This window comes from Sceloporus occidentalis, unplaced genomic scaffold (assembly GCF_023333645.1).
Source record: "Sceloporus occidentalis isolate IW3139 unplaced genomic scaffold, rSceOcc1.0.p SCAF_10, whole genome shotgun sequence".
Classification (NCBI taxonomy): domain Eukaryota; kingdom Metazoa; phylum Chordata; class Lepidosauria; order Squamata; family Phrynosomatidae; genus Sceloporus; species Sceloporus occidentalis.
In genome coordinates, this window is record NW_028316990.1 from 1,463,222 (window position 1) to 1,479,038 (window position 15,817).

General features: G+C 44.0%; 1 protein-coding gene across 1 annotated transcript in view; it reads left to right on the top strand.

Moving 5' to 3' along the window:
- Positions 1 to 4,028: 4,028 nt before the first annotated feature.
- Positions 4,029 to 15,817, top strand: part of LOC149305736 (terminal nucleotidyltransferase 4B-like) — a 30,233-nt gene continuing 18,444 nt past the window's right edge. The window contains exon 1 of the mRNA XM_089539602.1: positions 4,029 to 5,140. Within this exon, the coding sequence (XP_089395728.1) occupies positions 4,392 to 5,140 (749 nt within the window). The 5' untranslated portion in view covers positions 4,029 to 4,391. The remainder of the gene's footprint in view (positions 5,141 to 15,817) is intronic.

Consider the following 15,817-nt stretch of genomic DNA (forward strand, 5'->3'; position numbering starts at 1 on the left):
GCAGGACCTGAAAAGAGCGATTGAGGACTAAAGGAGTCTCATTCATTGGGGCTGCATCTACACTGCAGAATTAATGCAGTTTGACACTGCTTTCACTGCCGTGGCTCAGTGCTATGGAACTGAATTATTACAAATCCTAGGATTCCATAGAATGAAGCCAAGACAGTTAAAGCAATGCCAAAATGCATCAATTCTGCAATGTGGCAGTAGCCAGGGGCGCCATAGGTTGAAGCTGACTCCAGTTAAGAACAACACTGAACAGGATCTTGTACAATGCAAAAGTAAGTCAAAATAACAATTAAATGTACAAATGGCAGTGAAGCAAGACCACAAATTAGTGACTGAGGCAGTAATGTGAGGACTTGTAAACTGTCAAATAACTGGCACCAAGGAGGCACAAAGATGTCAATTCCTCTTGATATACCTATAAAGGTTAAAAGGTCTAAACATCACTATAAATCTTTGTAGTTGTGTGCCTTCGAGCGAGCCCATCACGGGGGGTTTGTGGCAAGTTTCTGAAGGAGTTTGCCCTTGCCATGCTCTGAGGCTGAGAGGGTGCGACTTGCCCAAGGTTGCCACCCAATGGAGGTTTCCATGGCTGAACGGGGATTTGAAACCTAGTCTGCCAGTGGCTCAAGCCATTAAATTAAAGGTAAAGGTAGTCCCTTGACATGAATGTCTAGTCGTAAGCAACTGTAGGGGGCAACGCTCGTATCCATTACTAAGCCAAAGAGCCAGCATTGTCCAAAGACGTATCCGGTGGTCATGTGGCCAGCATGACTGCACCGAACGCTGTTACCTCCCCACCGAAGTGGTACCTATCTATCTACTTGCATTTGAATGCTTTGGAACTGCTAGGTTGGCAGAAGCTGGGACTAGTGACAGGAGCTCACCCCATCATGCAGCACTCGGGCCTCGAACTGACAACCTTCTCATCTTCTGAGCATCGGAATTGGTGTCTTAACCACTAAGCCATCCCATCCCATTAATGGCTCAAGCTATTATACCATTTCCCCCCCATTGTAGGCTTCTCCAAAATCCATTCCTTTAAGAAAGCCGGGGGGCACACAGTGCCCAGGTGTGACCATGTTTCTTGTTATCTGCCTCTGAGTTGACTTCGACTGATGGCAACCCTGTGGATCAGACATCTCCAAGACCCCTGTCTTCCACTGCTCTGCTTAAATCCTGTAGATCCAGACCCATGACTTCCTAATTGAGTCTAGCCATCTGTTGTGTGGTCTTCCTTTCCTTCTGTTACCTTCTACCATTCCTAGCATCATTGACTTTTCCAGTGATTCATGCCTTCTCATGACGTGGCCAACGTACGATAGCCTCAATCGGTCATTTTGCCTTCCAGGGAGAGTTCAGGCTTGATCTGATCAAGGACCCATTTATGTGTCTTTTTGGCTGTCCATAGTATCCTCAGCACTCTTCTTGAGCAACACATCTCAAATGAATTGACTTTCTTCTTTCTTCACTATCCAGCTCTCACATTTGTTATGGTGATGGGCAATATAATGGCTTGGCTGTACATATCCTTGTACAGTTGGCCCTCCACTTTGGTGGGAAATCCATTCCGGAAAATGGAGGCTTGTGCTTATTCAAGCCCAATAGGTTTGAATGGAGCATTGCCCCGTGATGAAGCAAGGGCACATGCGCCAGGCATGCGCACCATTGCAAACAGCAGAAGTTGCCCCTCCAGCTATACTCCTTTCGAGAGTGAATGTATATCTTTACATTTTAGGCTGTCTAGGTCTTTTGTGTAAATTTACAGCGCTTTATAAAGGTTAATAATAATAATGATGATGAGGATGATGATACCTCTCCTATCCTTAGTCTTATTTCTTGGCCGCAATCTCCTTTCTTGTCAATGCTTGGTCCAGGTACAGAATATCTCTAACTATTTCGATGTCCTCATTATTTAGGTTGAACTTATGTAGAACCTCCGTGATCATTACTTTTGTTTCCTTTATGTTCGGCAGTAAGCCTGCCTTTGTGCTTTTCCCCGTAGCAATTGTTCCAAGTCTGTGATGCTTTCTGCTAGTATTATGGTGTCATCCGCATAGCTTAGATTCTTGGTGTTCCTTCCTCCTACTTTCACTCTTCCTCCTCCTCTTCCTCCGGTTTGAGACTGCTTTAACTGCCCTGGCTCAACTGCTAGGGAATCCTGGGAGCTGTAGTTTATTGTGGCACCAGAGCTCTCTGACAGAGAAGGCTAAACATCTCACAGAACTTATCTCCCAGAATTCCCTAGCGGTCTCAAACTGGATTATTTCTAGTGTGTTTTGGACCTAAACCTGCTTTTCTTATATGCGGTTCTTGTGATATATAACGTATTTTCTGTTTGTTGTGCATTTTGTGCCTTCAAGTTTTTTTCTGACTTGGCAGGGTGACCCGATGTCCTCCTTTTCCAGGATGTGTCCTACATTTCAAGCTTCTTGTCCAGGAGGAGATCTGAAATGTCCTCCATTTTGAGCAGGGCTAGGAAGACTTCTATAACTGTATTGCAAGCCAAAATAGGCAATTGTACACAGTTCATCAGAAAAATATGGTGCAGTACATAATAAAATACAGTGTTTGTCATGTAAATAAACCACATGAAATGGATCTGTCTTTATACAAGTGTTTTTAGCTTTTCGTTTTCTTGGCAAGTTTAGTTCAGAGGAGGTTCTCCATGGCCTTCCGCTGAGGCTGGGAGCGTGCGACTCGACTAAAGCCACCCAACGGGTTTCATGGCCGAACTGGGGATCAAATCAAAGTCGTATAGGGGCTGATAAGAGGGGATAATAATTCCCCTCACAGGAGACACAGGAACCTCAGAGAAGGTTTGCCATAGCCTTCCCCTGAGGCTGAGAGAGTGCAACTTCCCCAATGGGTTTCGCAGCCAAGCTGGGAAGTAAACATGAGAGGAGGGGATAATAATTCTCCTCATGGGAGACATGGGAACCTTTCCTTGAGGCTGAGAGAGTGTGGCTCCCCCAAGGCCACCCAATGGGTTTCAGAGCTGAGCTGGAAATCAAACCCTGCTCTCCACAGTTGTTGTTATTATATATGTGTGTGTGTATACATATGTCTGTGTGCTTATATGAGGGGACAATAATTTGTGTCATGGAACCAGCCAAACTAGAAATTAAACCCTGGTCTCCATAGTAAATTATCAGTATATTTATTTGTATAAAATAAATATATGTGTGTGGATATGTGTGTGTGTGTGTGTATATATATATAGTGTGTATATATATATATATACAGATATATAGTGTGTCTGTGTGTATCTATATCTAGTGTGTGTGTGTGTATATATATATATATATATATATATATAGTGTGTGTGCGCGTGTATGTATATGTATCTAGTGTGTATATATACATATATATAAATACAGTGTGTGTGTGTATCTATATGTAGTGTGTGTGTGTGTGTGGGGGGGGGTAACAATTCCCCTCAGGGAGGCCCAGGGCCCAGAGAGGCTTGGCCATGGCCTTCCCCTGAGGCTGAGAGAGTGGGTTTCAGAGCCGAGCTGGGCATCAAACCTTGCTCTCCATCGCCGTTATTATTATTATTATTATTATTATTATTATTATATTTGTTTACATAAAATAAACATCTCTCTCTCTCTCTGTGTGTTTCTGCTTCTACGATGAAGGCAGAAGGATTGGCCTGAGGCTGAGGGCCCTGCCGTGGCTTTCCTCATGATGGCGCAGCCGGGAGCCCAGGCCAAGCGGCCAAGGCGCTTCTCCTCCTCCTCCTCCTCCTCCTCCGAGGGGAGCAGGGCCCTGCTTCGGGGGCGGCGCCGTTTCCCGAGGGAGGGAGGGAGGGAGGGAGGCCCAGGGCCAGAGGCCTAGCAGCCCACTTGCCGGCCCTCTCTCTCTGGGTCTCTTTCTTTCCGTCGCTCTCTGCCTCGCTGCCCCTCCTCCTCCCTCGCCGCCTTTATTACGCGAGGCCCGTGCGGCGGAGGCCGCCTCCCCTTCCACAGGGCCCCGCCTCGCTCGCTGGCTCTCTCGCTGGCACTCAGGCTGGCTCTAGTCTGGAAGAAGAAGGAAGGCAGGCAGGCCGGCAGCGAAGGGGAGCCAGCGAGGAAGGAAGGAAGGAAGGCAGCCCTGCGCCCGCCGCCCGCTCCTTTGAGGAAGGCCTCCATTTCGAGGAAGGAAGGAAGGAAGGAAGGAGGGAGGGAAGGGAGGCCCTCCGCCGCCGCCTCCGCCTCCGCCTCCGGGGAGGGAGCCCCGCCGCCTGGCTGGGTTTCGTTTCTCCTCCTTCTCTGCGAGAGAGCGAGCGAGCCAGCGAGCGAGAGAGGCGCCCTTCCGCCATTAGCGCCGGGGCCCAGGGGGCTCTCGGCGGGCGCCGCCAGGGCTGAGCCGCCCCTCCTCGTCTTGGGCCGGCTCTCCGTTTGATGGATCCCCGGATCGCCTGGTTCCAGCCAGAGCAGCTCGGGCCCTCGAACCGCCTGTGGATGCAGATCTGGGAGACCACGCAAGGGGTGCGCAACCTCTACTTCCAGCACGAGCAGCAGCAGCAGCAGCGCCTCCAGCAGCAGCCCCAGCCCCCGGCCTCCTCCGCCTCCGCCTCGGTCCCCGCTCAGCAGCAGCCCTGCTCCTCCGGGGCCGCGTCCCCGTCCTCGCCGCCCGGAGGCATGCCCCGCGGGCCCCGCTGCGAGCCCCCGCCCGACTTCCTCCCCTTGGAGAGCAACAGCAGCAGCAGCCCCCACCGCCACTTCCACCACCATCACCATCACCACCACCATCACAGCCACCACCGCAGGCAGGCCTCGCCCCAGCCCCCGCCTTGGCCAGCGCGGGCCTCCCCCGCCTCGGCCCCGGCCCCGGCCCCCGCCAGCCCTCCTCCCGCCCCGATCGCCGCTTCGCCTTCGCCTGCCCCCGCCGCCGCCCTCTCCTCCTCCGCCTCCTCCTCCTCGTCGGCCGCCAGCAACAAGAGGAAGCGCGACAACAAGGCCAGCACCTTCGGCCTCAATTACACGCTGCTGCTGGGCCCCGGAGGGGAGAGCGCGGGGCCGGCGCCCGGAGAAGGAGCCCCCCTCGGAAGGCCCCAGGCCGGGCCTGAGCAGCCCCCCGCCTACGCAGGCACCCCCTGGAAGAAGGAGCGCGGCCGGGAGAAGGGCGGCTACGGACAGGGGGTCCTCGGGTGAGACTCCCTTCCTCCTTCCTCCTTCACTTGGCTCTCTCCCGCACTCCCTTCTTTCTCTCCTTTTTTCTTCCACACTCTCTTCTTCCCTCCCTCCCTCCCTTTCTTTCTTTTCTCCCTTCCTTCCCTCCCCCCTCTCTTCCTTTCCTTCTTTCCCTCCTTTTTCCTCGCTCACTCACTCCTTCTCTTCTTCCCTCCCTCCCTCCATTCCTTCCTTCCTCTCATCTTTCCATTCTTTTCTCCCTCCCTTCCTTTCCTCCCTCTCTCCTCCCTTCCCTTCTTCTTTCCCTCCCTCCTTCTGTCTCTCTTTCTCAGGGGGGCCAATGGCCTCCTGGGGCTCAGCGGAAAGGGCTTCCTGTTGTGGAACATGCTTTTTCGGAGGTAGAGATGGAGGGGGGGGGGGACTTAGGCTGCATCTGCTTGGAGGAATTAAAGCAGACTGACACTGCTTTCACTGTTGGTGTTGTGTGCCTTCATTCCCCACTTATGGGAACATGGCTAGCTTTGTTCAGAGGAGGTTTGCCATTGCCATCCTCTGAGGCTGAGAGAGTGTGACTTGCTTAAGGTCACCCAGTCAGTGGGTTTACGTGGTAGAGCTGGAATTTGAACCCTGATCCCCAGAGTCATCATCCAACACTGAAACCACGACAGCACACTGACGCTGCCACTGGGATTTGTGCCTTTGTCAGAGAGCTCTGGTGCCCCGACAAACTACAAATCCCAGGATTCCATAGCCAAGAGCCATGGCCGTTAAAGCGGTGTCAAACTGTGTTAATTCTGCAGTGTGGCAGCACACTGAGAGACAGTGGAAGCTAGGAGGAGCCTCTGGCCAAGGTTATAAAACAGTCTGGTTGCTCCAGAATGGTGTGTACTTAATTGATTGGGGAGAGCAAGTAGTCTAGGCAAAGGTTGATGTATTTCATTCTTCTAAAAGATGGCTGCCTGCGTGGGAGGTATACCTTTGGACCTGGAGGTCCCATGGGTTTCATCCCGGATGCCTGGTGTTCAGTGCCGAGACACATGCATGTGCCTCTACATGGGTTTGTAAATAGAGGTGGTCCCCCACCCTTTCCCCTTTCATACACACTTAACACACAGAGACACATACATAGGGGGTGATTCCTTGAGATCCAGAATATATCTCCAGAGTAGCCCTCAAACCCTATGCTTTGACAAATAATGGAAAGGAGTGGAAATTCAGCCAGTACGGTTGGCCCTCCACATTTGTGGCTTTCATGGATTTGAGTAATATCTTCTCTCTAGGAATTTCTAGGTCCTCCAGCATGACTCTGTTGTCAACTTCTGCCAAATGTCATATCGGAGGAATTAGAGATTCCTAGAGAGAACACTTCTCTAGGCGCTTGTAGGTCCTCCAGCCCAATTTCATGGTCAACTCCTGGCAGATCCTGATCATAGAATTGCCCTGGAGGACCTAGAGATTCCTAGAGAGAACACTTCTCTAGGTGTTTGTAGGTCCTCCATTGCAATTTCATGGTCAACCTCCAGCAGAACTTGACCCTGGAGGGCATAGAGATTTATAGAAAAGTGTTCTCTCAGGTTAAAAAAAAGTGTTCTGTTATTTGCAGTTTTTCCACTTTCACAGGGATCCTGTACTCCTAACCCCAGGATCCACTGTATTCAAGCCTGACTCAGGTTGTATAAGTGGCAGCAGTGGGACTTTGCATGTGGGCAGTGATAAGGTCTTTCCCCCCACTCTTGGCTATTAATACATTGGGAGGAGAAATATTGCTTTGAGGCTCCTGTGTAATAAATCGATTGCTGCACAAAGCAGTGGTGTCTGGATTTAGTTCTTTATATTGTGGAAGGCCTAAGAGAACATGGCCTTCATGCTGCAGAGGTATGTAAGATCTGTGTGTGCTTGGAGTGTACTGTACTTGGAGGTGAAACCAGTTGTGTCAATAGCTAAGGATTGATTCTAGGCAAATTTGCAATACAAAGTCAGGTTGGTACTTACTGGAAGTGGCTGGTGGCTTGAAAGAAGCTGGGGGGGCAAGTTTGGAGATGCTTGTATGTGGATGTTGTGGCATTAGTTATATACTCTGCAGTGTAGCGATGCATTTGAATGAGAGATGGTCTCTGCAACGCTGTCTGGCACTCTTGGCCCAGAAGCACATGGCGTGGGAAGCAAGAACATGTTCCCAATGTTCATCTGAAAGACAGACTTCTCTGTCTTTGGAAGAGGGGTGTGTGTGTGTCACAATATCTTGTCAAGGCAGAGAGACAGGTTTGTCTTTCAGAGGAGGATTGGACAATGTCCTTGTTCCCTACACCATGTGCTTCTGGGCCAAGATGTCCAGACAGCATTTTGAAGAGAATATCCTTGCTGCAGATAAGTGAGGGCTTTATTGCTCATGTGTCAGTATATCATCACGTTTGTAGAGTATCTGTATACTTTGTGTGTGTATAGGGGGACTTTTAGATCTTCTGCAGACTGTATTTGAAGGAGCGTTTCTGCTTTATCATTGCTTCAACCTATCATTGCTTATTTTTGATTGAGATAAAGATGAGCACTTTTTTTTTTTTGCTGGGAAGGGCAAAGATTAGTAAATGTGCAACGTATATTCTTGAATTCCACAGTAATGAAATACAGGCTGTACGAAGGGATATGCCCAGGTTTGAATCTTGTGGTCCTTGTGATGTTGCAGCATGTGCTCCGACACATGGACGCGCGTAGGCCAGGAAGCACATTACACACAGACTGCCTGATAGAGAGCATAAGGTACAGAGAATATACATTTGGCGTGACACGCAGGCCTGCTTGTTTTGGTGAATCAGATAATAATCTTGCATAGAAATCGCCTCCTCTCAGCTCTTGCAAAGCCTCTTTTTTTTAATGTGGAGGTCCACATTTTCTGAAGAGATTCTTTGTCACTCATGCTGTTTCATTATGCAGGATCCCCAGAGATAGGTGCCTTTCTGAATACAAATGTGCTTGTGTGCAGAGCAAAGAGGGCGTGGAAGAAAGTCTTCTCTGCAGCTGATGTACAGCTTCTCCATGGCATGTTACACTTAACTTAATAAATATTTGTAAGGTATTTAAAGACGTCTTAAAATAGCCTACCTGCATACCTTGCCACCCCTACATCATTTTTGTTCTTCCATCAAATCCTGTCTGTTAGTTTTGTTTTTTTATCTTTCCTGTATTATTTAAATTAAAAGTCCATTGGGAAGTGATCAAGAATCTTAGGTGCTTGGATAATTTTTAAACTTTTCAGAAAGTTTTACCTGGAGCTTGCTTCTGATTTTATAAACAGTACCATTGCAGACCTAGCTTCAACTGAAATGCTTTGTCCACAGGCTTGTGCCATGACCCTAAGGCTCAAGTTCAAAACTCACTGCAGAAATAATCCAGTTTGAGACCGCTTTAACTGCCCTGGCTCAATGCTAGGAAATCCTGGGAATTGTAGTTTGTTGTGGCACCAGAGCTGTCTGACAGAGAAGGCTAAATGTCTCACAAAACTACAGTTCCCAGAATTCCCTAGCACTGAGCCAGGGCAATTAAAGCAGTTTCAAACTGGGTTATTTCTTAAGTGTGTTTTGCACCTAAGAGTGGCCTAGCTGGATTCTGCACTGAAAGAATAAAATTAGACATAGGGAAAAGAGAGCTATAGGTCCAAAACGCATTGGAGAAATAATCCAGTTTGAGACTGCTTTTACTGGCCTTGCTCAGTGCCAGGGAATTGTGGGAACTGTAGTTTTCTGAGACATTTAACCTTCTCTGTCAGAGAACTGCAGTGCCACAATAAACTACAATTCCCAGGATTCCCTAGTACTGAGCCAAGGCAGTTAAAGCAATCTCACACTGGATTATTTCTACAGTGTGTTTTGGACCATAATAATCTCTGAAGTGTCGTATGTCAGATGTTGCTTTCTTATATTCTGAGATATCTTTCATCCTTGTCCCTTGGTTTTTCATACACATTGAATTCAGTGGTTGAGCAGTTAGTAATAAAGAGAGTTTGCAGCCCAAGTAGTGTGTTGCTTTCACCAGGCAAACAGAAGGTTTTTAAGAACTAGTTATGTACTGTTAGTTTCTATTTCTTTACCATGATAGTCTCTTGGTGTAATACATTTTTCAATCCAGGCATCACACCATACCATAGTTTATCGATTCAAGCATCACACCATACCATAGTCATGGTTCCTTAACCATCATTTGGTTTGATAGCTGAGAGAAGTCTACTTTGGCTGAAACATTAAACTGTGGTTTTCATGCACAAGCCTTGACTCATGTGATTTCCTCCATTTCTCCTCTCATAGCTGTGAGCAGATTAGGTTATTTGGCATTGTTTCAATTACATGTTTTCTTGTTAAGGTGGGAAGCTACATCCCTTCATGTGCTCCTACAATCCCTGAACTCCCCTGCACTACTGTGCATCTGAGGAAGTAGACCAAGTCTATGAAAGCTTAAGCTACAACTTCTTTCGCACAGCACAGTTAGTCTCAAAGGTGCTACATGATCTCTTTGCATACTGATGTTTCCCCTGTCCTTGTTAGACCTATGTTTGAATAAGTAACACGGCCAGGCAGCAATAACATCCAGTTCTGTGTTTCTTGCTATAGATTCCATTCTCACTTTCACCCTTCAAAATACATCCCCCTTCACCCAGTTAGTTAGGTCCTTGTAGAAATCACCAGGGCCCCATATCATCACGTCCCCTGGGTTACTGATTGATCAGTTTGGATTTCCTACTCTAGCAGTTACCACTCTTTAAGGATTTTAGTGCCTGGCAGTAAACTTGGGTTAGCTGGTTATGTTTCTTTTTATTTTAAAGGCAATTATTTCTGAACTTAATACTGTAAATACATTGCGTTGGGAAATGGAGTTGACTTAATCCTTTTGCCCAGCCGGGAGGTTGGCTTCACTCATCTACTGGGTTGCTTGGCTGACTTGATTTTTAAAGAGTTCAAAAGAAGCTCTGGAAAAAGTCTTTCTACTTACTCCATGTATCAAAGCCATAAGCCCGGATTCCCTGCATCCTGTTAATGGGGTTTTAAATATTAAATGACATTTGCTGATTTTGGTCATCTTAGCCCTATATCCTGAAACATGAACAGAGTTTCTTGCATCATGTCATGACTTGCAGAGTTTGCAGTAAAACATCTTGTTGGTAAAAACAAACAAACCCAAAAGTACTGTTTTTAGTATGATAGAAATTAGGTTCTAATAAACAGGACAGGGAAGCCCAAATATCCTAAAGGCACCAGATCCCATCTGATCTTAGAAGCCAAGTATGGTCAGCTCTGGTTAGAATTTGGATAGGAGACAATCAGTTAATATCAGGAGCTGTACATTTGAGAAAAAGGAACTGCTGAACCACCTCTAAAGTACTCCTTGCCTAAGAAAACCCTGTGAAATTCTTGGGGTCGCCATAAGTTAACAGTCGACTTGAAGACGCACGCACACCCAAACACATACAAACAGGGCAGTGCTGGGTGAGTGCCCTAGAAGTTGGTGGGCTGCAAATCCCTGTTTGATTTCATAAGGCTGGATCATGGGGAGGGATAATAGGATTTGTAATCCAGCAACATCTAGAGGTCCACAGGTTGTCAGTCTATGGAATGGAGTATCCAAAAGGCCTGGGTTTGGTTCTTTCGCTAGCAGGGATTTGATGTTGTATACATGAGGAAATAGTTGTCTCTCGGTCATATTTTTCTATCTTTGAAATGGGACTAATAATGACATAATTTACCTTTGTACAGTCTTAAAGAGGTTCATGCTCTTTAAAAAGCAACATAAACTTTATAAAATTGAAGCACACAGTTTCACTACTTCTCTAAAAATGTTTTTACATAGTTTACATGACTTGTAAATCATTTAATACTTTGCACTTAGCTTTTCACCCTTAGAAAGCTAGTCTGTTAAGGAGGGGTAGTGATAACTGTAGCTTCTTCTGAAGACTTGTGTAATGAACGTACTTGGATTTTAAAGTACTTTGTATTTCTGTTGCCTTTGAGATAACAGGGGTGCTGATTTATTGATTCTTGTTTATCAGATAGTTAATGACTTTTCTGTTTTGTAAACCAAATGGTTTACTTGTATAGCTGTATGATTAGTCACTTCTGTAGCTAACATAAATTCCCTAATCTTATTATATATGCCTTGAGTGAAATGCTCTCTAGTGTTAGCAATGCCGTCCACTTCGCCTTTTAGATTGTTCTGAGTCATATTTGAAGGATATGCCCTGGAACATTTAACGCAAACATCACGATAGCCGAGATCAGGTGAACTTGGCTGTCCAGGTTGCATAATGATTTTTCATGCCTGTGGCCCAGCAGTACATAATATATTCTGAACATTGAAACATGCTGCTGGTTAATCTAGCTAGTTAGTGTTGTATACCGAAGTTGGGGCTGCGCATATACCCCAAATCTGTTTTTGTGGCTCCTACCTTTACCAGATTGGCTTGTCCTTCTGGCATACAATAATGAGTTGTTGCTTTGGAAGTGTCCAGAAGCAGCAGTTCAATTTTTTATAGACCTCAGGGCCCATGTTCTCTATCTAACTAAGTTCTTTGTAACCAGAAATTGACTCTGGGGAAGTTCTGGTGTAATGTTCTTGCAGGGTGGAGGAAGAACCTGTGGAGCCCCATCTAAAGGCCCCAGGATCAGAAATTTGGCCCCAGACCTACTGATGTTGCCTAACTCTTACTTGTGATCTTTTTTCTGTGGGCATGCTTGACATTTAATTTAGGAGCTTCTTCATACAGAACATATGGTCTGTGGCCTCTCACAGGGAGAAGAACCATCTCCTGTTTGTGTTGTCTTTATCTATTACAGGTATCAGCAGTTAAAAGTCCCTTTCTGAGTGTGGAGTTTCACTAGATAACTCAAGTTAGCTCAGCTGATCTTTCTCATGGTCATCCATTAATCTGCAGAGTCTGATTAGAGATAGAACAATTGTATCATAATCTATTTATCTGTCTTGCCAAGCTTTAAATTATAGCAACTAAAATTATAGCAACTAAAGGCAATATGAATAAATATAGAATTCGATATGCCATAACCCTGTCACATATACCATTTGGAGATCTGTACTTTAGGTGACATGTAATCTTGTAGCGCTTTTTTGTCTTTGAAAGTATTTTATGCAGCAATTCCTTTACCCCACCATGCTAAATAAATTTCAGTTTTTAAATAAAATGAAGAACAAGACATTATCAAGTTTAGCAAGATGATATCCAGAAATGTTCATGTTTGAAAACAATTTGTGTGTATCTATATATCTGTATCTGTTCATATATAGGAGCATTGGAACCCATTTGATATTGCTTATTAATAGATGGAGATAAGATGAGAAAGCTTTCTTGCAGGGTTGTTTCCAAAGATTTCTCAGTCATGCTGTCTATTAGTTGTCTACAAATAAAGTGAATGACACTCTATTACACAAGATCCCAATCTCGGGCTTGTGCTCCAAGGAGTTTTCTTCCCCGATTTCCCCCTGCCTGATAATCTCCAGTGTTGTTCATATGTTTATATGATCACTGAATTATACGATTACATGATTATACAATTTAACAAGGAAAATAATCAGAATTTTATTCTAGTGTTCCTTCATTTTTTGCAGAAGACTGTCAACATAGACACAAAAATCTTACATTTAATAATAGCCTAATATCTCACATTTAGAAAGTATTTCACATTATAGTAATTATTTCATTAATGCGCTTTGCAATATAGTATCTATAATCATAGTGGTTCTCTTTTTATAGACTGGTGCAATAAAAATGTTTGTGAATCTGTTCATTAACACACTGATTTTTCTGTCCAGATTAAACTACAGGTTTGTGGCATAATAAATGATTGATGGCTAAATACCTGAATGTAATTCTTATCCAGAAGCAAATTAAATGTATTTAATGTGTTCAGTCCTCCCAAAAAAGTTTCATTTTTCTTCACGTAACTTAATAAACATGACCAACTTAATCAAATAGCTATAATCACATTTGTTTTAGTCAGTTTATTGGCGGAAACAAGCTAGTTTTCTAGTATTGTACTACAAATGTGCATCTCTTACTAGATTGGAGACAAACAGCTTGTTTTCTTTCAGCCTAGACATATAACTAAACAAATCTGCTTCTAGTTGCTTACACCCAGAGATAGTAACACACTAACATTTATTGAGTTCTGGTTATTCTCTTTCTCTGTTTTCTTGTTTGGATGTTCACCCATTATTATGACAAACAGACAAAATTATTACATACTTACACCTATACTAGTAAACTATATAACAAACTTCCCCCCCCCCCATTACTTTGCCCCCATACGCATAGTTGCTACAATTCCCCAATTTTGCTGAAAATATACTAAGAAAGGGTTCCAGTCTTCTAGATACTTATTTGTTCTCTCATATTTCAGACTTCTAGTCAGCTTGTCCATCTCCAATAAATCCAAACGTTTGAGAGTCCATGCTTCTGATGTTGGAATATCTTCTTTCTTCCATGTTTGAGCATAGATTATCCTGGCAGCTGATACCATGTACTGGTAAAACAATTCCCCCCCCCCCCCACACTTTACCCCCAAGTTCTCATTTAACATATTCAACAAACAATATTCCTGGTTTAAATTCAATATCCTCTTTTATAACCTTCTTTATTTCATGATGTATCTGCTTCCAATATTTGGCTGCTTTATGTGATAAAGTGTGCCTTTTTGTTTCGCACATTTCCAACACTTAATGTTGAAATTATTATAGATTTTACACAATTTTTCTGGTGTAAGATACCATATGAAATAAATTTTATAACAACTTTCCTTTAGATTCTGACAACTTGTAATGAAGTATCAATCTTTTAGCAGTCAAAAGGGCATGAGAAATAAAGAAGTGTCCTCCATTTGAAATTTTTGTCCTACATCTGTCCCAGTTTATTTATTTATTTATTTATTTTTAAAAAAATATATTTAATTATTTACTTTTTGGCTTCGGCCCCCCAGTTGTCTGAGGGACAGCAACCCAGCCCCCGGCTCAAAAAAGTTGGCTACCCCTGCTCTAATAGATGTGGTTCAGAGAGTTCGGGATTTAGGACTCTGTGAGTCCTCATTTGACTCTGTTGCTTTGCTGATAAGGGAATATTTATCATAACCTTGAATCCTTTATGGGCATACATGAAAGGGGCAAGATATTGTTTGCGCCCGGTTCTGTATAATAGCCCAAGAACCAGTTCTTTTAAAATGTGCAGTGTCAACTTTAGAATAATGGATTTCAACTACCGTAAGTTAATTTATTTGAATGAGAGTTCTTGCTAATTGTCGGTTTGTGGCATTTTTGAAATTTCATTTCCTATCCTGTGCACACCCAGGCATTTTTAATAATCACAAAAAACCAAATAAGATAATACTTGCTTACACATGTCCAGTCAGCACTTCATGTTTAAGAGAGGTGTGTCTAAAGACCAGTTTTTGATATCCTGCTTCATGATTTCTATTTGAGGAATCCTCTGTCTGGGACTATGCTTCATTCAGAATGCTCACCTGATTTCCTGTGGTACAAAAATATTGTCTACAGGTTGTTGTTCTTGTCTCTCATTTCTCTTCTTCTCTCTCTGTTAATGGAAAAGTCTGTTTGTCCAGCTGGCCAAACAGTAAGATACACTACTTCTCTGTTATAGCTCTTAAGTCTAGAGGGACATAGAAAGTCAGCTTCATGTCTCTTCCTCCATAGTGCTGCCTTGAAAGATACACAAAGAGTTTTCTTTCTAAGTCTCTAGCCCTAAGTTGGGGAAGGTGAAAGAGCAGCTGCCATTAATTATGGAAACGCAGCAAAGCACAAAAGCCTGTGCCTGACCCAGATTTCTAGCTGTCTTTGGATACCCCCTTATTTATTGGCTTTTACAACAGCGGCCTTCTAATTTTCATTGTGCATTACGGTCCTTGCAGGCTTAGTATAAAAGGAGGACACTAATCACATTTTATAGATGGCAAATTGATAGCAACATATAGGTGTGGCTATATACTACAGAACGTGCCAGTTCAAGAGCTCACACAGTACCTACAGTAGCTTGCAACATGTATAATGAGCATTTTGGTTGGCCCAATAAAGGTATCACTGTTTTGTGGATTTTGGATGATGCTATACTTTGCTATATGGTCAACACAACTACCCCTGGTTAAGTACCCATTCAGTCACATTGACACTATCCATTCAATTTTTTAAATGTTGAAATTGACACTTGCGCCTTATGACCTAAGAACTAAGGCCCCAAACAGCAGTAAAGCATCTCTGTAAAACAGTGGTTCTAAAACTATCCTTGTAGCCCTTCACATCTACATGCAGGAATCTTGCCCCCTGCTCAGTGTAGTTATAGGAATAAAAATACTTTGTTCTGTATGTGTATTTTTATTTGTACGTTCATGTATATTCACATTTTAACATTTTATCTGGAAGTAACACCATCCAAATTAGAACAGTTTTATTTAAATAAATTAAGTACTTAATGCAAGTGTAAATTTTACACATACTGTCTCATACACAGCCAGTGTCACTTAAGCCAGTGCTCAGAAATATGTGCACACTCATTCATGTTCTTTCTTTCACTCACACATACACATACTCATTTACTTTCTCACACATAGTCGTACAGAAACATTCATTCACTTGCGTATATGCGAGTATGTAAAAAAAGAGATGAAGAGTGTGACTGTGTGAGTGAGTGAGTG